Here is a 26,451-nt window from a genome sequence, read left to right as displayed (position 1 = left end):
CTTTGATCTAACCGGGGTTGAGTGATGTGAGGGGTGTGATCTACTTTCATTCTTCTACATAGAGCCATCCTGTTTGACCAATATAACTTGTTGAAGACGTTGTCTTTTCTTCAGGGTCTATCTTCAGCTTCTTTGTCAAAAATTTGGTGTCTGTAGGTATGTAGAATTATGTCTGGGTCTTCAGTTCTATCCCATGATTCAATGTGTCTATTGTTATGCCAACCTCATTAGTTGTTTTTTTAGTACTGTAGCTCCGTAGTACAACTTGAAATCTGAGTGATACCTCCATCAGTTCTTTTATTAGTCAGAATTGTTTTAGCTCTCCAGAGATTTTTGTGTTTCCAATTAAAGTTGAAGGTGATTTTTTTCAATTTCTGTGAAGAATGCGTTGGAAATTTTTTAGGCTTTAATCTTTTTTAATTAAATTTATTCGTTGATTTTACACCCCAGTAGCAGTTTCTCCTCCCTCCTATCCTCCTAGTCCCCCCCACCCCAATCCACTCCTCCTTTATTTCCCTGCTAAAGGGGCAGGCCTCCCATGGGTATAAACAAAGCATGTTCTATGAAGTTGAGGCACAACTAAGCTCCTTCACTTGTATTAAAGCTGGGCAAGACAACCTAGGATGAGGAATAGGTTCCCAAAAGCCAACCAAAATTATAGGGACATGCCCTGTTTCCACTACTAGGTGTCCCACAATTAGGCATAGTCACATAATTGTCACATGTATGTACAGGACATAGGTTGGTCCCATGCAGGCTCCCTGGCTGTTGGCCCAGACTCTGTGAGCTCCTATGAACCAGGTTTCTGTGAGTTCCCTTGTGATGTCTTTGACTCCCCCTCACCCCCAGCTCGTACCCCCTTCCTTCCTTTCTTTATCAGGATTCCCTGAGCTTGACCCAGTGCTTGGCTGTGAATCTCTGCATCTGTTTCCATCAATTCCTGGATGAAGGCTTTCTGATGACAATTGGGGTAGTTACCAATTCCCCATACTTCCCGTAAGCAGGACAGACTGTAGGTCTAAGGTTGTTTGGTTGAGCCAGCGTCCCAGTCCACCTGCTGGAAGTCCTGCCTGGTAATGTGTTGGAATTTTGATGAGGATTGAATTAAATCTGTAAAGAACTTTTAGCAGGATGCCCATTTTCACTATACTAATCCTACTGATTCATGAGCATGAGGGAACTTTCCATCTTCTGATATCTTCTTCAATTTTTTCCTGCAGTATCTTAAAGGTTTTTTTTTATCACTTTTACTTGCTTAATTAGCCCCAAGATTTTTTTTTTTTTGAGGCCATTGTGAAAGGTTTTGTTTCCCTGATTTCTTTCTCAGCCTTTCATTTGTATATAGGTAGGCTACTAATTTTTGTGAGCAAATTTTATGTTTTGCTATTGTTTCCTGGTGGAGTTTTTAGGATCATTTATGTATAAAATTGTATCTTCAGCAAGAAAAGATACTTTGACTTCTTCCTTTCCTACTTGAAACCCCTTGATCTTCTTCAGTTGTCTTACGCTAGTGAAGACTTGAAGAACTGTATCAAATAAGTGTGGAAAGAGTGATTTTAGTTGAAATACTTTGAATTTCTCCCCATTTAGAGTGATGTTAACTGTGGATTTGCTGTACATTGTCTTTGTTATGTTGAGGTATGTTCCTTGTATCCTTAGTCTCCTTAGGACTTAAAGTGTTAGATTTAGCCAAAGGCCATTTCTGCATGTGCATTTTCTTTCCTAGTCATATTGGATTATGTTGATTGGTTTACTTATATTAAATTATCCCTACATCTCTGGGATAAAGTCAACTTGCTCATGGTGGATAATCTTTTTTATGTTTTTGAACTCGATTTGCTAGTATTTTATTGAGATTTGCATATATGTTTATAGTGTATATTGTTTTATAACTTTCTTTATGATGGGTCTTTGTGAGGGTTTTGTTTATTAGTTTTGTTTTTTCAACACGGGGTTTCTCTGTGTGATAACTCTGATTGTCCTGGAATTTATTCTGTAGACTAGGCTTGCCTTGAAATCACAAAGATCTGCCTGCCTCTGCCTCCTGAGTGCTGGAATTAAAGGTGTATGCCAACACCACCTGGCTGTATACTTTTGATATCATGATAATAGTGACTTTGTAAAAAAAAAAACTGGAAAATATTCTCTCAGTTTCTATTTTGAAGAATTATTTGAGGATTATTGGCATTAGATTTTCTGTGAAGGTCTGGAATAATTCTGTGATGAATCTATTTGGCTCTGGGCTTTTGGGGGAGTTGGGAAATTTAGGTAGGGACCAGATTTTTAGTTACTGATTCTATTTCACTAGGAGCTATGGGTATGCTTAGATTATTTAACTTAACTTTGGTAGGTCATATATATCAAGAAGTTCATCCATTTCTTTTAGGTTTACAGTTTGGTTGAATATAACTTTTTAAAATAAATCCTTTTAATTCTCTGAATTTTTTTCAGTATATATTGTAATACCTCCCCTTTCATATATAATTTTATTAATTTTTATTTTTTCTGTATATTTTAGTTAATTTTGGTAAGATTTTGTCAACCTTACTAATTTCCTTGTATCAATTTTTTGTTTCATTGATTCTTTGTATTGTTGTGTTGCTGTTTCTATTTTATAGATTTCATAATTTGTGAGTTTGATTATTTCTTCTCATCTACTCTTTTATGGGTATTATTTATTCTTATTTTTCTGGAGCTCTGATGTGTATTACTAAGTTACTAACGTGAAATCTTTCCATTTTTTATGTAGATACTTAGTGCTATGAACTAGTCTCTTAGAACTGTCTTCATTATATCCCATAGCTTTGAGTGTGTTGGTTTTTATTTTCATACAATTATAAAAATGTTTTAATTTCCTTATGGATTTTTGTCTTGATCCAGTTTTAATTAAGTAATAAGTTGTTAGTTCCTATGAATTTGTATACTTTCTGCTATTCTGTTTTTGTTAATATCCTGCTTTAATCCTTGGTACTCAGATGCAGGGCAATATTTCAGTTTTCTTATATATTTTGACATTTGCTTTTTGTCATAAAATGGGGGATTATATTTGGAGAAAGTTTCGTGAATGCAGAGAGGAAAGTATATTCTTTTGTGTTTTCGTGAAATGGACTGTAGACGTCTGTTAGGTCCATTTGATTTATCATGTTTCTTTTTATTCTGGAATTTTTTGTTTAGTTTTTGTGTGCATTTCCTGTCTATTGGTGAGGCTTGGAGACTGAAGTCATCTACCATCACTGTGTGAGGGTAAATGTAATAAGGTGAATGTATTTCTTTTAAGATCTTGAGTGCCCTTGTGTTTAGTGCATAAAAAATTAGAATTGTAGTATACTCTTGGTAGATTTTTTCTTTAATGACTATGTAACATCCTTCCCTATCTCTGCTAATTAGTTTTTTTGTCTGCTGTGTCAGATATTATAAAAGCTACACCTGCATAGTTCTTGGTTTCATTTCCTTGGAAAACCTTAAGGTTGTGTCTATCATTGATGAGAAGATATGTTTCTTATTATACAGCATATATCTTAAGATATAGTAAAAAAGATGAATCCTGTTTCTTAACCAATCTATTAGTCTATGTCTTTTTATTAAAGAATAGAGACCATCAATCCTGAGAGTTATTAATGAGCAGTGTTTATTAATTCCCATTATTTTGTTGTATAGATTTCTTTTCTTCTCTTTGAATTAACTCTTCTTAATTTACTTATTCCTTATGTCTTCTTGTGTGTAGTTAACCTTCTCATCAGACCAAAGCATTCCTTCTAGTGCCTTCTTACAAGTGGATTGAAGAAAGAAATTCCTTAAATTTGACTTTAATCATTAAGTGTTTTTCTTTCTCTGTCTATTGTGATTGTTAGTTTTGCTGGGTATAGTAGTCTGGCTGTCATCTGTGTTCTCTCAGATCTTGTCCAGGCCCTTCTAGGTTTCAGAGTTTCCACTGTGAAGTCAGTTGATATTCTAATAGGTGTGCCTTATATGTTACTTTATCCTTTTTCCCTTACAGCTTGAAATATCCTTTTATCATTCTGTACGTTTAGTGTTTTGATTACTATGTGTTGTGGGGGAGTTTCTTTTCTGATCCTTTCTCCTTGATGTTTGTTGTGTTTCTTATACTTTTAAGACTTCATATATAGATATATATATATACATATATATATATCATAGAGAGAGAGAATATATTATCAAAGATAACACAAGAAAATATCCCATATATATATATATATATATATATATATATATATATATATATATATATATATAAAATATTTATGGGACATTTTCTTGTATGATCTTTGTTAAAAATATTTTCTGTGATATTACTTGGGTTTCTCTTCCTTCCTCTATACCCATTATTCATGGGCTTGTCTTTTTATGGTTTCCTGGATTTCCTGAATGTTGTGCCCACTTTTTGTTTGTTTTAAAGATTTAACATTTTCTTTGACTGAGATACCCACTTTTACTACTCTGCCATCAAGATCTTAAAATTCTGTTTTCCATGCTTTTAATCTGTTGGTGAGGGTTAGTTCTAAGGGCTATATTTTGATTTGTTTTGAAATCCTACTTGTTTCATTTCCAATATTATTTTAGTTTGTTTCCTTTAGTGATTCTGGTTTTTTGTTAAATTCTACTTTCTTAAATTATTTTTATTCAACAGTTTGTTAATGTTTTTATAATCTTCGTTAAGGCATTTATTCATATCCTCATTAATGTCTTTAAAATTATTTATAATTGCTATTTTGGAGCCCTTATATTGTTTCTTAGCTAAATTGAATTTGTATGAGCCTATTACAATATGGTTTCTGGCTTCAGGAAGAGGCACATCTTCATGGTTGTTCATGATTGTGGTTTTGTGCTGGAATCTAAGCATCTGGAGTTAGGACTTTTGAGTATTCCTTAGTGTAGCTATCTGGCCTCATCCTTTTTCTAGTGGGTGTTTCAGTCATTGTTTTCTCTTGCTTAATCTGTGTCCTAATCAAGTGTGGTGGCTCCAGAATCCCTGGTAGGCAGTGGCAATTCCAGCTACTTTGAACCCTGACAAAAGTTTCTTTCTATTTTCTTCAAACTACTTCTTGCCTTTTACAAGGACGAATTTGGTGAAGCAAATTGAATTTAACTTCCGCTCGCAAGCCATCGCCTCTTCAAGAGCCACTGCATCAAAAGAACAAGAGAAGTTTGGGAAAGTACCGTTCGATTATGCCAGTTTCGATGCACAAGTTTTTGGTAAACGTCCTCTTCTACAAACAGGGCAAGGACAAAAAACACCACCATTTCCTGAATGTAAGCTTCAAATTTTAATTCTAACACTCATTACCCTATAATGCATCTTGTGTAGAGGGGCTTATTTATTCAGATATATAATGTGTTCTCTAGAGATAACAGGAAAGAATATCGAAATAAGTAAGTTAACTATCCTTACAAATTTTATATCAAAGTTACACTGAATATTGTAAGTCACTAATTATTTCCCAGATAGTGCCATTATTGAATCTAAATATAACAGTGCTAAGGAGATAATTAGGATTGTGATTAATGTATTTAAAACTATGATAGCTGTTATACTACATTATTTTAATTCATGTTGTGATCATGGCAATCTAATAATATGAAATATGTAATACTATTTAAACCACTTAAATCATCAAAAGCCATCAGACTGAAGGTAGGGAAAGCTGAAAAAAATCCAAGAAACTCACTTAAGGAATCTGAAATTTACTAGGATGAAAACATGACTGAAAACATTGACTAATAAATTTAAGGATTTGTTGATATGGAAACCGTCAAAATAGGCTAAATAGTAGTCGCATCAGTTCTGACATGAGTGGAGAAGACTGAACTGAGCGGCTGCATGGTAAAGAAGACTTGGTGGTCTTGCGTATAACATTTCTTTTAAGCATGCTAATGAAAAGATGGAGAAGTAAGTGTCAGGACCAAAGGCAGAAAATTGATTTGCAACACACCTTCAGTAAGAAACACCCACCCACCCGGAGTCCTCTGTGGACCATACATTTACTGCAGCCTTAAAAACTGATGACTCTCTCGGATCTTACACCTGAATGGACCGAGCATCCTGTGAGTTCAGTGTTTGCTTTATTATGTCTTGTTGACCCATGCTTGCAGGAGCCTCGAAGGCTACTAAGAACCTGGCAATGAGGATCGCAGGGATTGAGCAATTGCTTACATGTATAAAGTCTGGGTTTTCCCCCTTGATCCCCCTCCAGATAGGTCAGAAACTTGAAAAGAGTTTACCCATCATTGATGAGCACATAATAATAATAAAAAAGATATACTTAGTCTTAATCAAAAGTGGTCCCAACAAACCTGGGTCGCAATGTACACACATAATGGTTTTATCTAGCATCCTAATTTGCACAAATATTTTTATTATATGTGTACAATGAATATATGTACATATTTACTTAATTCACATGCAGGGGGATGAAGAGTGCACTAATGACTCATATTGTTTGGTTTTTAGTTATAAAAAACCATAATAGAGTTAGTAACATTAATATTCTTGTAGTTACAGGAATAATATTCAGCAATATCTTTTAGAAAACAATTAGCAAATCTTTAAAATAAGCAACACTTAATCCAAAACTAATAGCTAAGTGTTTTCATATTGTTATACCCTGGGTGTTTCTTCCATTACCTTGAGTGGAGCTCACACACAGCCCACAGTGAAGAGAAATTTGCATAGCTATCCCTCAGAAAAGCTGTGACACCCACAACAAAACAGAGAAAGTCAGCCTTAGTAACTAAATGGCCTTCCTCTTCACCTTGAGAACAGGCCCTCTATGTTAAGGATGGAGCAAGCATTCATTGCAAGTAATCAAAGTACATCCCGTATCTAAGCAGAAACCTCAGTGAGAGCAGCCCCTGAAAGGTGCCTGCTCTACCAAGTCAGGGTCTTCAGCCTGTTCACCTTGTGTACACACCTGTCCTGGACTGTTTGCAATATATGATGGGTTTTGCTCATTTTTTTAAACCTACAATTTTGCATACATGTTGCTAATACACCTGCCCTGTAACATTGGTGATGGAGTCTCTGTTACCTATAAAGAAAATGCAAGAACTCTTTAAGAGAATGGGCATCTTTGAAGGATTGTCTCATCGAGTCTGGGCACCTTGGTGAAACCTGGCTGTGTAACCTTCATTTAACGTACCAACAGATAATGGTTCTGCTTTAATTTATTTTAATGAAAGATGTTTTGTTTTAAAAAAAAATCTTTGATGATTGAAGCCGAGTACATGCAATTGCTAATCAAATCTCTCTTCAACAGCAAAGCATTTTTCAAATCCAGTGAAATTTCCTAATGGGCTGCCTAGTGCTGGCGCCCACACACAGAGCACAATCCGTGCCAGCTCTTATGGCCATGGTCAGTGCAGTGAAGACACCCACATAGCAGCAGCTGCTGCCATCCTGAACCTTTCCACCCGCTGCAGGGAAGCCACAGACATCCTCTCCAACAAACCACAGAGCCTGCGTGCCAAGGTAAGCCAGGCCAAGAGCGTGGAAGGTGGGCCAGCGCGTGAGACTCGAGAATCAAGCGCCTTTCATGTTCCTTACTGCATCCACTCGCTTCCTCTACTTCCCACCCAGGCAGGGATGAGCTCTCTGTGTGCTTATCTTGGTGGTCTAGTAGTCTGCGGAGCAGTGCCTTGTGAGGACGGTTGAGGAAAATGTCATCACTGTTTCTGTTAGGATGCATTTGGTGAGCAAGAAAAGAGAGCTGCTATTCCAGTATCTCTACAATGGAAGCTGTTTGCCGTCTGCAGGTCAGAGCCACTTAGAAACAGCGACTGGTGGAACACTCTTGAAACTGACCTTGAAGCTATGTTGTACATGTCACCCCTGCACAGCGTGAGGACATCTAGGTTGTCCTGTTCTCATAAGACCCACAGTACAGTGACTTATCAGACTGAGGAGAGTAGAGGCTTTACTATTCAATCCAGAACCACATTCTGGGATTTTGTGAACATAGTGCATTTCCTAAGAGATTAATCATATTTTCTGTAGCCTTCCTTTCTAACTGTGGGAAATACATATTCACACATACGGTGACCCAATGAATGCCCAAAGACCCTGCAGGCAGTGGGCCACAGCGGAGGCTGTAAGGGCTCAGTGTTTCCCCTGTTTATACAAACGGCCTCACTTAAAGAGCTTGTCACCTATTTAGATAGCTAGAAGCCTGCCGACATAGAACACCCAGACCTTCTCTTGCCACGGATTTTACCCTTGATTTCCTGAGTGACTCTCAGACCCTGAAGTCTGTGCAACGCAAGCTGAGACATTTCCCTTTAAGGGCAGCCTCATCCTTGCGTGGTCAGCTGCTTGCCTGTGCTGTGCCAGGCCTTCAGGAAAGCAGGTAGCACTGTGCCACCAAGCATTTGACAGAAGAATCAGAATTAGCTTCTGGAAGAAGCCAAGCCAAGTAAACCCCAGGAAGAAGTGGTTGCCAAAACCCACTCAAAAACAATCTTTAAACAAATGAGGTTCTTAAACAAAGAAAAAAAATATATCCTCTAAAAACATGGAGAAAATATGCGAGTCTCTGAATTCATGATGCCAGTCGCAAATTACTGGCACGGAAGAAAAATTTGAGGGATTGTATAAGGCAACTTTGTTTTCAAATTGACATTTTAAGGTCTGATTTATTTTCCCTTTTTAAGAATGTCATAGAGGTGCCCGGTTCCAGAAATACTCCAATGTCTGCCTTCCTACTGCTTTCTGCCTGACTTAGACGCTGTCTTAGAGGAGATGGGGTATGCCGCCACGCCCTGGTTATTCGAGGTGGAGCAGCGGGTGACACTGCCAGGACGAGCGCGTGTCCACTTGCAAGCACACGCATTTCCTGCTATCTGGTGTGCTTCTATCACCTGAGGTCTTCAGGTTCCATTCAGTGGCTGATGTCAAGCAAGTAACAGAGAGATGACTACCAGCTGAGTGGCATTTTCTTTTCAGTCGGCTCCCCTTTAAAGCCACGTTTCTGATTAGAAAAAAAAAAAAAAAACACCTGTGTAATCACCACATTTCCAAAAGCCATACAATCCCTTTCTAAAGTCTGCTTTGTCCCCTCCGTGTGTCAGCAGACCTGGCATTCCCAAGACAACGTCCTCTCCAACACAGCCTTTCCCACTTCCCACTGATGCCAGGATACGGACAGTGGAGACAGAAAGGGCTTAGGTCAGCTTCTAAAAAGAGCCACTTAGGCCAGCAATCTTTTTAAAAAGTTCTATAAGAAGTACAAACAGTGGTTGTTAACGTAGGATAAATCTGCTCCCCAGCATCCCTGTGAACACTACCGCTGAACTGCCGAGCCGACTTCTCCCATCCCCACGCAACTCTATCAATGTCTAGAACTCTGTCTTCAGTGGTGTTCCGAATATAGAACTGTGGCTCACAAATTTGCTGAAACAACTCTTTTAAGAAACACAACAAAACAAACACAGGTTCATTAACTCTTCAGACCTGCATCTAAGCAAACCGCGCTGGGTGTGGGGCTTTGCTGTTGCCAACAAACCCGGGATTAGCTGCCATCTTCCTCTGAGCATTGCGTGCCAGCCGAATTCTTCCTTTAGTAGTTTTGAGTTTTGCTCTCTATCACAGGTTGTTAGTGCCATTATCTCTCTAAGTTCACAGCCATAAGATTTTCTATGCTTCATATTTAGAAGCAAATGCAGAAAAATGTGTTTTCTTATTCTATCATTGTGTCAGTATATGAGACAAACGGGGCTAAGCACTGGGGTTGCCTTCACCACTGGTTAGACTACTGGTTGTCAACCTATGGGTTGCGACCCACTTGGGAATAAAATATCCTTTCCACAGGGGTCATCTAACAGCCTCAGGAAACTCCCCGCAATTTGTTTAACAGTAGGAAAATTACAGTTATGAAGTAGCAACGAAAATAATTTTATGGTTGGGGGGTCACCACAAAATGAGACTATATTAAAGGGTCGAAGCATTAGGGAGGTTGAGAACCACTCTTTTAGCCTGACTTCAGACCTTGAATTCAAGGAGCTTATAGATGAGCAGTAGGAAAGGAATGCCCTGCTCTTGGACCTTCAGAGGTAGAGGTGGGCCTGTGGCGGGTGGGGCTTGCACGGGTGGCTTCACGGTGCCTTCCATCTGAACTGGAGATGGATGGTTTCTTTCTTTCCTCTTGTTTCTATCCAGAAACATTTGCTGTGAGCATCTCTTTGGTTGCTCATAGCACAAATCAGAGAATTTATTAAAGAGAACACTGAGGTCTGAAGGCCAAACCCTGCAAAACTTAAAAGCATTGAAACCCCACCTCAGGTACATGTAGATTTTTCTGCAAGGGCACCACTGACCCCACACTAAGTAGGGTTCTGATCTGTAAAACACTCAGATTGTTTCTAGAGGGTCAAGGAAGCTCTGAGTCCTTAGGTAAATATAAAGACATGAAGGATGATGTTCAAGTTTCTATTGCTATGAAGAGACCCCATGACCACAGCAACTCTTAGAAAGGAAAACATTTAACTTGGGCTGGCTTACAGTTCAGAGGTCTGGTTCATTGTCATCATGGTCAGAAGCGTATCAGCATGCAGCCAGACATGGTGCCTAGAGAAGTCTCAGCTACGTCTGAATCCTCAGGCAGCAGGACGAGTGAGTTACTGGGTCTGGCTTGAGCTTCTGAAACTTCAAAGCCCACCCTCTAGTGACACACTTCCTCCAGTAAGGCCACACCTACTTCTATAAGGCCACACCTCCTGATAGCGCCACTCCCTATGAATCTATTTTATTCAGACCACCACAGATGACATAGATAACTTATCCTGTTATGCACACTGTTGTCCATTTAATCAACCTGTGTTCTCTACACACCAGGTACACACCATAACTGTGCAAAGAACATCAAGCCATGTCTAACATGTCTGGTAACTTTCCAAACCAGAGCTCACTACATTTTATATTTTAGGAGAAACTATTTGCGTTAAAATCCCATTTCAGCTCTGAGTAACATAGTCATACCACCAGATCTCTTTCATGTGGCTGAAGAAATTAAGAAAGGAGAGAATAATTTGTACGATTAGTTCTTGTAAACATCATACAGGTTAAAAGGTCATTTTGTCTGAAATACTAGTATTTTTCTATTCTAGTACTTTTGTTGGTTCTAAGATAAGGAGAATGTCCTCCATCTTTATTTGACATAAATAGGAGTTTTGAAACATAAATTGGTCACACTCACACAACTGTGGTCCTTCTGCCTGGCAACTGTGACTCTAGGTAGGAGAGTCATGAGTGTAGATGGCCAGAGAGTGAGCATCCTGGAATCACTGAGGACTTTCTGTCAATGCCCCTCAGAGCCGTGCCAGCCTGTGGCAGATCTGGTCCACTTTTTCTACCCTCATTCTCATGCACAGAGGTAAAGCAGGCTTCAAACCCATCTTTATCCTCATCCCTGCTGCTTGCCAAGCGTTCTGTTATTTGTTTTGGTGTTTTCCCCACCTGTTTAGACAAAGTGACATATGCGCAGTTCCTTAAAAGAAAACAAAAATTTGACACTTACTTGAAGTGTTTAAAGTTCAAAGTCTGTTTTTGCTTGAACAAGGCCTAGACACAGCATGCCATTAGTGCCGCCTGCTCGCAGGGATACCCCAATGGCCCCTGGGTGGTTAGAACTCAAAGCCGCTTTTAACATCAGAGCACATTGTACCATACATTGTGAGTGAAAGGTGATGAGGGTCTCGAGGCAGGGATCGTAAAGAACTGAGTCTATAGGTGTATTATAACTAGACACCCATGGAGAGCTCCTTGCTGGGCCTGGTGGTGCAGCCTGGAACCTCGGCACCAGAGAGACTGAGATAGGATGTCAGGAGCTTGAGGCCATCCTGGGCTACGTAGCAAGATCCTGCCTCAAGACATGTAAACAAATGAAATATTGACTCTTTAGCCCTGTGAGCAGTACTTGAGGGTCTCGCTGGGGATAGATTTATAGAATACCTACTATGTGCTAGGTAGCATTTGTAGCTCTCTGACCATGTTAATCCTTCTAAAGCCTCCTAAAGCCAACGACATGCATAATAATTTTCCGTTTTGCCATGGAAGAAATGGTGGTACAGAAATACTGAATAATTTTCTGCGAGTGGCACGGCTGTAATTGCTGGAAATGAAATGTGAATTCACACATAGCCATAGTTATTTTCTAAAATACTTGATAGCTCATATACTGTCATATCAAGAGCCTGATAGAGCGTGGTTTCAAATTCAAAATGTGTGTTTTGCTTGAAGAAGGCCTAGAAATTTGGGGAAGTGGCTCTAAATTTCATTCCAATTTCACACCTTGGGTTAGTCACTTCTTCTCTGAACTGCATAATTCTATGTTATAAGCATATTTTACATGTTTGTCATCTTTACAGTGGAAGCAATTAGTTACTGCTGAGTAAGAGTGGAGAGGGCTTCCTTTTCGTCTTCAGTCGTGCAGGACTTTCTAACCTGCCGTTGGCTCCTCATCATTCCTGTCTCACTGAGCAGACGATGTTCTAGTTAACAGAGGTGCTGTGTTCACACTGCTGTTCGACATCCAGGCCACTACTTATCTTCTAGGAGAGACGAAGATGACAATCGCTATGTCTGTAACCTTCAGTTCCCCCATCATTCCTCATAAACTTGGTACCTTACATTAGAAGCCATTACTCATAAAGGACCCCCCCCCCTCCACCAAAAGTCAGAACAATCTGCTCTTTCAGTTTCTCTTCTCTGGACCCTGTCCTGTTATGATCATACTGTGCAGGTCCTCAGTAATGCAATGAACACACCCAGCGCCATAAGGTTGGCAACTCAAAGGCAGCATCAATCGATGGCCTATGTTCTTCTCCTAAGCTGAAAGGTATATAACCAGCCCAAGGACACTTAAAGTGTAAATACTTACACTAAAGATCCCAAATGGCACTGCAGAAACCTACGTGTTGGAAGGTGTGAGCGGGAAGTGCAGCCTCAGCTGCGGCTCTGGCCCTGCCTCTCCCACCACTCAGATTTCTGGGCTGACATTTGGAGTTCAAAGCATGGAAAAATAATGCTTGGTGGTGTCACTCTGAATAAAAACCCATGCTGTGAATGTGTGATCCCCATCGTGGGTAGAAGGGCCTTTCCTGCTGCACTGGAATTGTTGGATGCATCTGCGCACTTACTCAAAGCCCATCTGTACTCCTATCCCCAGCCCAGGACGTCCCCTTTCCCCAAGTCAGGTGCCCCGTGCAGCAAGCTGAGACGCCGCTTCCAAACATTAGGAATGAGATGTTTTGAATTATGCAGCACAAATAATTACAATGGCTCCTAGGATCTCTAAATTCTAAACAATATTTGAAATACTTCTATAGGAACTAATATATATGTGTATATGTGTACATATATATGAGACTATTCTTGGAATAGTTGGTATTTTTCAAAGCTTAAATCTGCACTATTTATGGGTTTTGCACTATAAAACTCTGCAGCCCAGTCACATGGCTTCTCTTTCCTAAGCCATCTGTCACAGAGGTCTGGAATTTTATGTGAATGTTGGTTGTGCAGCTTTAACCCAAGTTTTTTTTTTTATGAAAAATGTCAGCAACTACAATATTTAGCATTTTACTTTACGTTGGCCATTAAACTTGATTACTATTGCTCTGTTTCATTGCTAGAGTTACACATCAGCTACAAAGCAAAAATTGCTTTGATGCCCGACTGGCAGAATGTACTGTGAGCTCATGTAAGAAGCGGGGCTGGTGGCTCTGATATGGTTAATATCTTGGATTTTTTTATAACAGAGGTTTATTAATGCTAGCATAAAAATGTATTTGATATTATACAGATGGCATAAGATGCTGTGGTTACTATGTTATTATCCTGGATAAGCTGTAATGTCAAATTCAGGGCTTAAAACTATCACAGGAGATTAAACTATTTACTAAAACGGGACGGAAAAATATGGCCAAAGTATTTTAGCCTGCTGTATTAGAAGTGTATTTACCTCCCATAAATGCTGATGGACTGAAAGACTAGATAGGAACTTTGCAGGTAAAACAAACAAAAAAAGAAGAGGGCCTTTTATTTCTCAATCAGGGACCAATCCAGCCTGTGTGACTGCTGACCAGAGGGGCATGAGCAGGGCATTAAAACATGCTCTGGACAGTATCTGGTGACCACAAGATCTAAGGGTCTTGCTAACATAATCAAAGAGATGTCGCCTTTGCCGACTAAAATGGAAAAGTCAAGAAATGGACAAGAAGTTAACTATAAATTGATGGGTGATCTAGAAATAACAGCAAGGTTATTTGACTTATTTGGAGAGTTGATAGGCATGTTTTTCCATGCTTTGGAGAGATCTGGTAATGTTGGCAAAAAGCCTCCTACAGTGCAAATCTTGAAGAACTGGGCCACAGGAGTCATCCTGTGGTGGCTACTACCCAGGCAGAGAGGCTTCTCCTCAGAAACAATTAATAGCTTGGCTTAGAATTCCAAAGACCCTGGGCCTGGAAAGCCTCATCACTATTATGTCTCACAGGAAACACCAGGAAAAAAAAAAGACCTTCATCCTAAATCTTCATTACAGAACTGAACCTCTGAGACACAGAGTGAAGTCAGTTTCCACAAGCACTTTTCCCTTCCCACTTTACCTCACTTGAACAAAGCCTCTTGTCTTAGGGTTTCTGTTGCTGCAATTAAACACCATGACCAAAAAGCAAGTTGAGGAAGAAAGGGTTTATTTGGGTTATATTCCTACTTTGCTGTTTATCAGTGAAGGAAGTCAGGACAGGAACTCAAACAGGACACGGAGGTAGAACTGATGCAGCCGTCATGGAGAGATGCTGATTACTGGCTTCCTTCTGATGGCTTGTTCAGCCTGCTTTCTTATAGAACCCAGGACCAACAGCCCAACAAAAGCAATACCCACCATAGACTGGACCCTTGCCTATTGCTCACTAGTTGAGAAAATGTCTTCCAGCTGGATCTCATGGAGGCATTTCCTCTCTGATGACTCTAGCTTGTGTCAGGTTGACACACAATCAACGAGTACACTTCTCCAGTTCAGATGGTCTAAGAAGAATGTTGCTTTCCTACTCCTACAATAGTCTAAAAAATTCGTTTCTAGCTGATTAGACTTGCATGTTTATAATGTTAGATTATTATTATGGTTCAGGGAGTTGGGAAGTTATGTGCTACTTTTGCTAAATACAAATATTAATGTTAAAATGGTGAGTTTTAGAATGATATTTCCAGTGGGTGGAAAAGACTTTCGAAGCTAAACTTTAAAATATGCAAGTATGTAAAATTGTTTTAGTCAATGCATCTCATTTATATTAAGCTTACTTTGTTTAAACCCAGAAATATGAAGCACATTAATGGGCTGTTCTTTAAAGTCTTCCTAAGATTTGAACGTTAGCCAATGCAAATCAGAAAGCTGGATTTAAAAGCAGATATACTTCCATAAAAGCTTACATTTTAAATTATCCCTTAAAAGCCCCACATGGCTAGGCTCTAACTGCAAACTGCTGAGATGTTTTCTGTTTCTGTTCTCTATCAGGGAGCTGAGATAGAAGTGGACGAAAATGGCACATTGGACTTAAGCATGAAAAAAAACCGAATCCTGGACAAGTCTATACCCCCAACTTCCTCTCACACTATAATTACAACCCCATCTTCTTCCCCATTCAAAGCAAGCAGCCTTTTGGTCAATGCTGCTTTCTATCAGGCTCTCTGTGACCAAGAAGGCTGGGATGTGCCCATCAACTATAGCAAAACCCATGGAAAGACAGAGGAGGAGAAAGAGGTATTGTGTCAATGTGTCTGTCCACTAGACTACCTTTCTAATTTTTCTTTCACATTCCTATCGCCACAAACAAGTGTTATGCCTTGATTCAGATTTTCCATTGTATTTTTATGTATATGAATGATTTGCCTGCATTTATTTATGTATTCCACATGCATGCCTGGTGCCTATGAAGGTCACAAGAGGGGATCATATCCCAAGGAACAAGAATTATACGTGATTGTGAGCCAACATGTGTGTGCTGTGGACTGAACCCAGGTCCTCTTCTAGAGCAGCAAAAGCCATCTAATCAGGCCTTATGTTTCTGATCAAGATAAAGTAATGCTTTTAAATTTCAGATGAAATTTATTAATGAACTCAACTTTTCAGATCATTTGCATAAATTAGCATCATTATAGTGGGTTTTACTCACACAATGGTGACAGTTGTCCTCACAGTATCCTGTAAAGGTCCTTACTCAACACTAAAAGGTTGACTCAATAACACACTTGGAATCGGTGTCAAGGTGAAATCCAGTCAGGAACATTAAGAATCTTGAAAGCATGTCAGAGCCATGTCTTAGGTCTCTTGGAGGTCCCAAGACATAGGACATGTCTGTGGAGAGTTACGTGAGTAACTAAAAGGTCTCCGGACATCTAGGCTGAACGAGTCCAAAGACCAGGAGGCATACTTGTATACTTGATTATCCTGAGAGGGGTCAAAGTTGGTGGAAGGGTAGAAAGCATCTGGTCCTCCTCATTGATGTGGCCTCAACAGATACTTACATCCCACGCAGTTACAAAAGTAGCCCTGGTGATGAGCGTGGGTGATCTGACTGTGATGTTAATCAGAAATATCATTAAGGGGCTTTCCAGGTGGTGTATTTAAAGGACTAACATGCCTATTTGCTGCAGACATATGTATGAACAATAGTTCAGCTCCTTGTGTTTCAGACATGGGGAGTAATTTGATTTTTGCTTACTGTCTCAGTGAGTCAGCATGTGCAGTAGTGAGCATAGGTTTGCAGGATCGCCATTCCTTCCTGCCTTTCCCTTCCTTCTCTCCTCTATGCATCTCCTCTGGCATCTCCAAGGGTAAGCAGTGAGGGAGGTCCAGGAGACACACTAAGGGAAAAGGCCTCAATCTCCACCATGGTGCTCCCCTGGCCTCAGGCCTGTTCATAGTGGCATGGGGCACACGCCTGTAATTCTGTAATTCTGGCACTCAAGAAAGTAAGGCAGGGGGATTGTGAGTTCAAGATCAGTATAATCTATATCGTAAGACCCTTTCTTTTTTTGTTTGTTTGGTTTGGTTTTTTATTTTTTTATTGATTTTTATTGAGCTCTACATTTTTCTCTCTTCCCCTCCCTGCCTCTTCCCTTACCCCCTTCAACCCTTCCCCAAGGTCCCCATGCTCCGATTTACTCAGGAGATCTTGTCATTTTCTACTTTCCATGTAGATTAGATCTATGTAAGTCTCTCTTAGTGTGGGATTGTGGTTTGTAGGCTTTTATATTTTTGCTTTATGTTTAAAAACCACCTATGCGTGAGTGATAATTGTCTTTCTGGGTCTGGGTTACCTCACTCAAAATAACATTTTCTAGCTTCATCCATTTTCCTGCAAAATTCAAGATGTCGTTATTTTTTTCTGCTGTATAGTACTCCATTGTGTAAATGTACCACATTTTTCTTATCTATTCTTCGGTTGAGGGACATTTAGGTTGTTTTCAGGTTCTGGCTATGACAAACAAAGCTGCTATGAACATAGCTGAGCACATGTCCTTGTGGCACGATTGAGCATCCTTTGGATATATACCCAAAAGTGGTATTACTGGGTCTCGAGGAAGGTTGTTTCCTAATTTTCTAAGAAATCACCACACTGACATCCAAAGGGGTTGTACCAGCTTGCATTCTCACCAGCAATGCAGAAGTGTTCCCTTTTCCCCACAATCTCTCCAGCATAAGTTGTCATCAGTGTTTTTGATCTTGGCCATTCTTACAGGTGTAAGATGGAATCTCAGAGTTGTTTTGATTTGCATTTCTCTGATGACTAAGGATGTTGAACCTTTCCGTAAGTCCCTTTCAGCCATTTTAGATTACTCTGTTGAGAGTTCTCTGTTTAGGTCTGTACTCTAATTTTTAATTGGATTTTGTGTTATTTTGGTGACCAATTTCTTGAGTTCTTTGTATATTTTGGAGATCAGACCTCTGTCTGATGTGGGATTAGTGAAGATCTTTTCCCATTCTGTAGGCTGTCATTTTGTCTTATTGACCATGTCCTTTGCTTTGCAGAAACTTTTCAGTTTCAGGAGGCCCCATTTATTAATTGTTTCTCTCAGTGTCTGTGCTGCTGGGGTTGTATTTAGGAAGTGGTCTCCTGTGCCAATGCGTTCAAGTGTATTTCCCACTTTCTCTTCTATAAGGTTCAGTTTGACTGGCTTTATTTTGAGGTCTTTGATCCATTTAGACTTAAGTTTTGTGCATAGTGATAGATATGGAGACTCTTCCCTAAGAAGCAAATGAAAAGTAACATAAGCAGGTACCCACTGTGCTAATCAAAGACATCCTTGTACCAACATCATCCATGTCAATCCTCATCACCACCTGGAGGATGAATGGTCTTTAGCGCAGCAGCATTCAGTTAGACTGACTCTAATCTACCTAATTGGAGTTTTTCAGATCTTGCATAGACTTCATCGGTTAAATATCCCTAACTCAAAAACTCAAAAACTCAGATGAATAAACAGGCAGTTTATTCGTCTGCAGTAATGACTATAAACTTCTCCCATTGCCATCCTGTGTGCACACAGGATGCACCATGCTCCACCTCCTCGTGGAGCCAAGAAGGCAGCAGGCAGAGTGCTGAGAGATGATAGGTGCTAAAAAGAAGTCATTCTGTTTCAAGAGAAATAGCGCTTTACAGAGTAGCTCTCACGGCATCGCATTCTTGTAAGAGTAAGAATCCTGGCATGTACTGATGGCTCAACTCCATGTGATGAGAGGCTTTTAACCATCCTGTTCCTGACCACATGACTGTGTTGACTGAACCATGGTCAGTTTCTGTACCAGAAACCTTCCTAGAAGCTTGGTTCCCAGTGTCAGTCAGGAGTGTGTGAGTCTGCGCAGAAATGCAGCAATGAGTACTTGGGTATGTTGTCATCTCATATAGGATAGCCAGGGTTGTCTGGCTGTCACTACACTTGTATGTCATCTGTCACTTCTCCCACTCACTTCTTGTCTGTCCTTCCTAGAGTCCAGTGTGTCAGAAAATGAGTCTCCCAACAACATTTTACCTTTACTTCCAATCTTTTTAATAAAATTTTAAAAAAATTGAGTTCATTTTGGTACTTGTATGGATTCAAATGTTTGTTTCCCGCTACTTCAACATATGTTTGTGGCAGTATTTTATTTTATTTTTCTGTACACACACACACACACACACACGGGGGGGGGGGAAGGGGAGAAGGAGGGTCTTCTCCTGAAGTAAGATCTGACAGGGCAGTCTTACTCTACAGTTTTCAGCTGAAGTATTCTGAAATGGAATTTAGAAGCTATGTTGGAATTCATACCTCTGACATGGTCCAGGAAGACTGGGGGATGCTAAGGGTTTGTGGACTCACAGTGCTTACCCTGGGTGAGTTAACCACTTCTTTCATAGCTGTTCATAGTTGAGGGAGATTCACATAAAAGTGATACTCAATTGTTGGTACTCCCTGGTACAATTTCCTGCCTTTGTTCTTGTTCCCTCATCTGTACCAAGGTAGTCTATGAACAGAGTACTTTTCACATACTATTTTGAATCTTGAAGATAAACAAGTATGAGGCTTGAAAGATACCATTTCTGAAACGTAGCTTAAATTAAATTAATAACATCTAATTAGAATCCTTGTGTAGAAGACATTAGAGAAACACCACATGCAGTAAAAAATATATAAGTAAATAACTTTTTCTATACCATGTCCTATTATCCCAATAGTCCTGTGAAACAGTTTTTGGTAACATTTCCAGAAAAGAGAAAGCATAAGCAAGAAAGTATAGTAGTTGGTCCTTGTGTTACAGAAATTAGGTGAATAACTTGAGATTATCTAAGACAAAGGAAAAGTAAAGTGGAAGAAATGTATAAAAAAGAAAAAAAACATCACAACAGAGATTGCTAGGGAATATTAGGAAAAGTTTCAAAAGGGAAAATGAAATGGGGAGGGGAAGGACACGGAGAGGAAGAGGGAAGAGATAATGTGGACAAGGTGTGTGGAAGCTGTCCTTGCCTCAGGTGGGCCAAGGATGAGGACCAAGGGCTGATGCTCTGGCACATCTTCATGATGTGACTAAGGAACAAGGTCCCTTTCCTTGTGTTGCTTAGGGACACTGAGTCTACCCCAGCAGGAATGTTTGAAGATCTGAAAGCATTTCTTCCCATTTGCCCCTACATCACAGCACTCACACCACCGGAAACTGAGTGATTATTTCTAATTCATTGTTATCTAGTTCATATGCACAACAGTTGCTTAATTTTGGTGGTAATTTTCAGAAAATATTGTCTATCTCTCACAGAGAAATAGCCTGTCCAGATGCCCTCTAAAAAATATCCTGAATCTGGAAAAAATTCAAAATATTTCAAAAGGAAAGTGCTGAGAAATAACTAGGGCTGTCAGCTTCATTCAACTGTCAGTTATCCAAAGATTTCAGGGCTTAAAATTTTAAAAGTGCCAGATGCTATTATCTGTTATTCATGTTACCATTATGTTCTGGTCTTTACTGAAATCAATGTAACCTTCCATCTGTACATTGAAGAATCTGATTGCACACGTGTACTCTGTAAATGCACACATACATGTCTTTTTTGGGTGTTGTGCACAGAATAAAATTACTATTTTAGAAACTATACATTTTTAAGTTTTGAATAACAGTCTCAAAAATGTTCTTGAATTCTACATTGGGTGCTAATTAATATTTCATCCAGTATCATATATTTCGGTAACAGAATTAATCCTGAGAATTATTTTAGCTATGGACACATATGATGCATTCCCTGCAGATTTGCAGAGTAGAATGTGAAGGCAAAGGAACAGCAGAAAATGCAACCAATTTACAAAAAAATTAAAAGCACAAGAGTCTATAGTTTAAAAAGTCATGAAATGTTTAAAAGGTCTTTGCCAATAAAACCATGGTGTTAAAACCCTTTACAACACTTTATCATGCCAGATAAGTAGCATACATCCAGTCAACACTGTTTCATATGCCTCTTATCCATATAATAGTTTGAACTTTAATATAATCATTTCCTTTAAAATTCCTCCATAATCCCACACTCCATAATACACAGATTTTAACCCTCAACCAAAAGCATTCTCATGCTTATCTGTAAATGGACATGCCTTCAGAGAGAATCTTTGTTCTCAACTCCATGATAAAGAAAACAATAAAATGATTATTTTATGTCATGCCACTTGGTGAAAAATAAATATCTTAGTGGGAAAACAGGCCCTTCCACACTGAGACAGTATTGCACTTATTTAGCCTTCACATTGGCTTTCAAAAGGCCAAGGCAATTCTAGACTAGAATGGAGCTGCTCCGAAGCCAAATCCACATCAAGCTGAATGGCACAATGGGCAGGTATCAGGAATCTGGTGTGTGTGGGAGGGGTCATTGAGAAAACCCTTCTCTGCAGTTTGTACATGTTCATGTTTCCCTTCCAGTGCATATTGGTATAAGATTTTCTTAATCAGTAATGTAAAATACTTAGAAACACAAACCATATGAAGGATAATATGGTGCTATTCTCGAGTCCGTTAATTTGGTATAAAATAGCATCATATTGAGATAGTTCTACCAGTGCTCTTAGTATGGTACAATGTTCCTTCTGTTCTGCTGATGCTGCTATGACAGCTAGATATGTAAAAATGATTCATGGGCTCATTAGGACATGTTTATTTAATAAAAATATTTGAAATGTACCAATATATTAACAACCAAATAGTTGAAGAAATGTTTCCATATGAACAAAGATGTGAATTTTTAAAAGGTGTTCCTTCTCAGATACAATCCCTCTAATAATCAGGAAATGTCCTTTTACAGAGTATCGTTTTATATTTTCATATATATCCTTTGTGGGACTCAAGGCAAGTCTTCAAGCTAAACTCAGCTGACACCAATAATTTCCAATTCAGTTGTCTTTCATGGCTCCCTAACGTCTTCTACCTTTCTCCCTCAACTAACCACTTTTGGTTTTGGTTTTTATTTGTTTTCCAGAAAGACCCTGTGAACTCCCTAGAAAATTTAGAGGAAAAGAAGTTTGCTGGAGAAACCTCTATTCCAAGCCCAAAGCCCAAGCTCCATTCAAGAGATCTCAAGAAAGAACTAATTACGTAAGTACGGCTCAGCTACCTGCACTAAAGGATTGGCCATTAGGAGAGACAGATTTACAACTGTGAGTGATAGCACTCAGGTTTTTACAGTGAAAGTTCTAACTACCGTGGGGCATCTTAACTAGTGAGCAGATATGGTGTTCTGCACTGCACTAAGGCAGCTTCCAAAAGTACAAGATGTGGGAACCTCTGTTGTTTGCAGACAAGATAGCGATGCATACTCTTTGGTCACTGATACTCAACTAGAGATATCGCAACTCATGGTGTCTAAATCCTGACTTCAGGGAGGCAGCTAACCTTGTAATTACTCTGAAAATTATGGCTTGGGAAGAAAGGGTTTCCATTCCTCTTAAGTTTTTCCTAACTCAGAAGAGTTGAATGAGCAATTATTCTGATTTAGCCATTAATACAAAATATACATAAATCGAACAATCACATTTTACCCCTTTGTTACTCAGCTTTCTCTCATCAATTTATAAGAATGGTTTATTATGGCTTATGGATTTGAAGGTCTTTATCCAGAGCCACTTTGTTCTATTGCCTTTGCGTCTGTGGTGAAACAGGACTTTATGGCAGGAGCATATAATGCAGGAAACAGCTTACATCATTGTGTTTTGGAACAAGAAGGGGGATCCCAATATTCCCTTTGTGGCACAAGTACAATGACCTCCCACTAGGCCACACTCCTTGAGGTTTTCCAACTCTGAGCACTAAAACAGTCTAGTTACACATGGCATGGCCTTTGGGAAACATTTACGATATATCATAGCAATCCCATAAATAGAACAATTACTATGTATTTCTAAAAATAAAATAGAATACAAACAAACCTGGAGGAAGAAGTTTTGCTTAGCAATGTGAATTGGTGAATGAGGGAATAAGGGAAGAAAGAAAGGATATTCCTAATACTCATAGTTTTCTTTTCGTTGCCTAAAACATATGATAAGTGTTTAAAGGAAAACTACTTAGAAGGGGATTGTATCATCTTGTTGTTAATCCCAAAACATCTTTAGAAAGCCTCATTCTGAATTTCATTTACATGGAGAGAAAGGACTTTGCTTTGGGCAGGATGTCAGCAAAAACTCAGTGCCTTTCCCTCAGATCCTTATTACAACCACAGATAGTACTTCAGGATGGGGTCTGTTTGTGCTCTCCGGATGAGCACAGCATCCAGGAACTGAAGTAATTAAAAAAAAGACTCTCTTAATTGGAAAGGTACCTCTTAGGGGTCACAAAGTTGTTGGGATGTTTTTTAAATATGTGTAAGAAGCCTCAGACAGAAGTTTCTGAGAAACTTGAAAAGGCACAGATCCCAGTAGGCCCTTTGATAGACATCCTGGAATCTGTTTGTGGGCTAGCCGTGGATTTGGGGGTACTGCATTGCTACAGACCAAGTGAAGCTGCTATAGAGTTTTAGTAACTAAATATCTTGCCTATTTCTCTGTCATCCTTAAATTTCCCACCTAGAATATCAATTTACATTTCAGTCAAAGGTTTTCTTCTTTGTAATTTCTAAACTGTCAGAGTTGCTTAAAAGCCTACAGAAATTCCTTTCTATAACATATCATACAGCTGGTGCTGGGATTTCTGTTCTCATATTTCTGCATTATGGAGAGATAAATTTATCTTTTCAAAGAACAGAACAGCATGGGTTGTTGACTCACAAACTACAAGGCAGCATGTTAGCATCACTTCCCACATCATTTGAGTTGGAAATTTGGACATAACATTGAAAAGAGAAAAATTCTAAGGATGTGTCTGGACATGGCATGCTTACTTTTCTTCTACCTCTGAGTCCTCTATTTAACCTCTAAGTTCTTAGTGCTTTACCTTCTGCACTTCTAACCAGTGCAGTCTTGGAAGGAGAAAATGCTTTGCAATCTCTCTGGAAGAACAGTAATCTACGAAATGCCCTTGACACTCATGATGTGTTTTTCTGCTGACACAGCTGCCCAACGCCAGGATGTGATGGAAGTGGTCATGTCACAGGCAACTATGCATCTCACCGCATGGTACCAAATGTCCTTGTATGTGTTCAGGTTTTCATTCATCTTGGTCAGTTTCATGTCACCTATTAGAATAGCAAGCAGCTCTCTGGATTAAGAAATGGAGAGTGGTGGTTGCGTTGGATTAGGGGATTATTTTATTTTTCAGAGATTTAGATACGCTACATACCAACTCGGGACTCATGCCAGGCCCTTACCCCCACCTAGTATTAAACAAAGAAAGCACAGGGGCCTCTCACTAGTGGAAGTGGCATCTCTGATCCTGAATGAATAAATAAATAAATAAATAAATAATAAATAAATAAATAAATAAATAAACGGTTGCTGGTGAGGCTGAGCAGGTGAGAGGCTCTCTCTTTTTGTTTTCTTGCTGATTGCATTGCTGTCCTTAGCCAGTGCCTTAAAGCTGAAGCTCTTGTCACTGGTGCCGCAGTGACAGTGGACTGCTGGTCATTGCTGATCACCACAAATAACTGAAATCCCCATGAGTCCATGTTCATTAACAGTAAAGCCAGACCCTAATTCCAGTTAATTCTTTCAATTCTTCATCACCCAGAACTGGTGTGTCACAAGCCCAGGACCCCTGTGAGTCGGTTCATCTTTGTCAACGCTATACCTCTTTTCTTCCTCTCCCTCTGTAGTGTGTCCGGGTGTCCTCTAGCAGATAAGACTCTTAAGTCCCTCATGGCTGCCAACTCTCAGGAGCTTAAGTAAGTGTTGGGAGGCATGTCCTCTGTGCCCTTCTTCATCCTGGTGGAGCCTTTGTTGTTCGGGGTCCCTGTCGCCTTGCCAAGGGCACATAAAATGGTACCTGGCTAGGTAATAGCTAAATAAATAAATAAATAAATATATAAATAACCCTTATCAAATTTTGAAAGGGGCTGAAACTCAGCCCTTTAGACTTTGCCTGGATTGACTTGGGAGGGACTAGGGGAATGGAAGGTGGTGCTTGTGTTTTACACTGATTTGTAACAAATAGCATGAAAACACAATCCTTTTGCTCTTAATTTCAGAATTTATTTACTATACTAGTGACAGTGTAATAAACATTTTCACCATCAATTTTAAGAAATCATAAGAATTTAAAATCTCCTAACCACTTTTCCCTTTTGATAAACATTGTCCTGGCTCATTTCTACTTTGTTTACGGTCTCCAGGTTACATAGATATTAATACTTAGCTGAGGATTTTATGTTTTCTACTCTTTTTTATCCAAATTTGTCATTTGATGTATTATATAAAATATTTATATTAAGTATTATATAACTCCATATTCAAATATGTCTTATAGCCTTCATAATAAGCAACATAAAATATTTTATACCAAAAATAGTGAGAAGCTGGAAATGTGCAACTATGTTTTTCCTTTTCAAAGTGTTAAAGTATAATTTATTGTATCAAGGTAGAGTCTTGAATATTGATAACCACTTTTGCAAACTGAAATGTAGGGTTGTTTGGGATTAGTAGTCAATGGACTGAAATGTAAGGTACACTATAATATCCTCCTCAGTCTAAGTGTCTCCACTGCCACATCCCAATTATAGCGATCACTTCACATACTTCCTCTAAATTTCATTTAAAAAAAATAGAAAGACACTGGAAGTGAGTCAAGAGGCCCTATTGCAATGTCCAGTAATTAAATGTTTCATGTAGCCACATAATAAATGATTTATCTACTTTATCCATACAAGAAAAACATATTTCACTAACTTCTTGTTTAGATATTCAAGGAAAAATTCTAAAAAAGATATTTCTTGACTTAATAGATAACATAAAGCAAGATACATAGATAGATAGATAGATAAATATAGATATATATAACTATATAAGCTACTAAAGCAATATTTTAACAAAAATGTTAATAAAGGGCTAGAGAGATGATTCAGCAATTAAGAGTTGATACTGCTCTTGCAGAGGACCCAGTTTTACTTCCCAGTACCTATGTCAGGAAGGTCACCACCACATGGAACTCGAATTCCAGGGGGTCTAACACCCTTTTCTGGCCTCTGTAGCAGTACTGCATTTACCTGTACAAACCCACACAAAGACACACATGGATACCTAAATAAACAAAATTTTAAAGTTGCTTGAAGGACTGGAGAGATGGCTCAGCGGTTAAGAGCATTGCCTGCTCTCCCAAAGGTCCTGAGTTCAATTCCCAGCAAACACATGGTGGCTCACAACCATCTGTAATGGGGTCTGGTGCCCTCTTCTGGCCTGCAGACATACACACAGACAGAATATTGTATACATAATAAATAAATAAATATTTTTAAAAAGTTGCTTGAAAAGGGTAAGAAACATGTTTCTAGCAGCAAAGAATATGTTTCTGT

The 26,451-nt window shown here is 39.1% G+C and overlaps 1 protein-coding gene across 4 annotated transcripts in view; it reads left to right on the top strand.

The window, feature by feature from the left end:
• Positions 1–26,451, top strand: part of St18 (ST18 C2H2C-type zinc finger transcription factor) — a 59,228-nt gene that overhangs the window by 18,888 nt on the left and 13,889 nt on the right. For 2 of the 4 annotated variants that reach the window (XM_038347829.1, XM_038347830.1), the window contains 6 exons: positions 5,078–5,271; positions 7,275–7,486; positions 15,522–15,767; positions 21,997–22,112; positions 24,061–24,119; positions 24,756–24,828. In XM_038347829.1, the coding sequence (XP_038203757.1) occupies positions 5,078–5,271; positions 7,275–7,486; positions 15,522–15,767; positions 21,997–22,112; positions 24,061–24,119; positions 24,756–24,828 (900 nt within the window). The remainder of the gene's footprint in view (positions 1–5,077; positions 5,272–7,274; positions 7,487–15,521; positions 15,768–21,996; positions 22,113–24,060; positions 24,120–24,755; positions 24,829–26,451) is intronic. The other 2 variants (XM_038347832.1, XM_038347831.1) reach the window with 1 other exon arrangement.

Source organism: Arvicola amphibius, chromosome 11, assembly GCF_903992535.2.
Source record: "Arvicola amphibius chromosome 11, mArvAmp1.2, whole genome shotgun sequence".
NCBI lineage: Eukaryota > Metazoa > Chordata > Mammalia > Rodentia > Cricetidae > Arvicola > Arvicola amphibius.
Note: the sequence above shows the minus strand (reverse complement) of the source record. Positions and strands in the feature narration are given on the sequence as shown.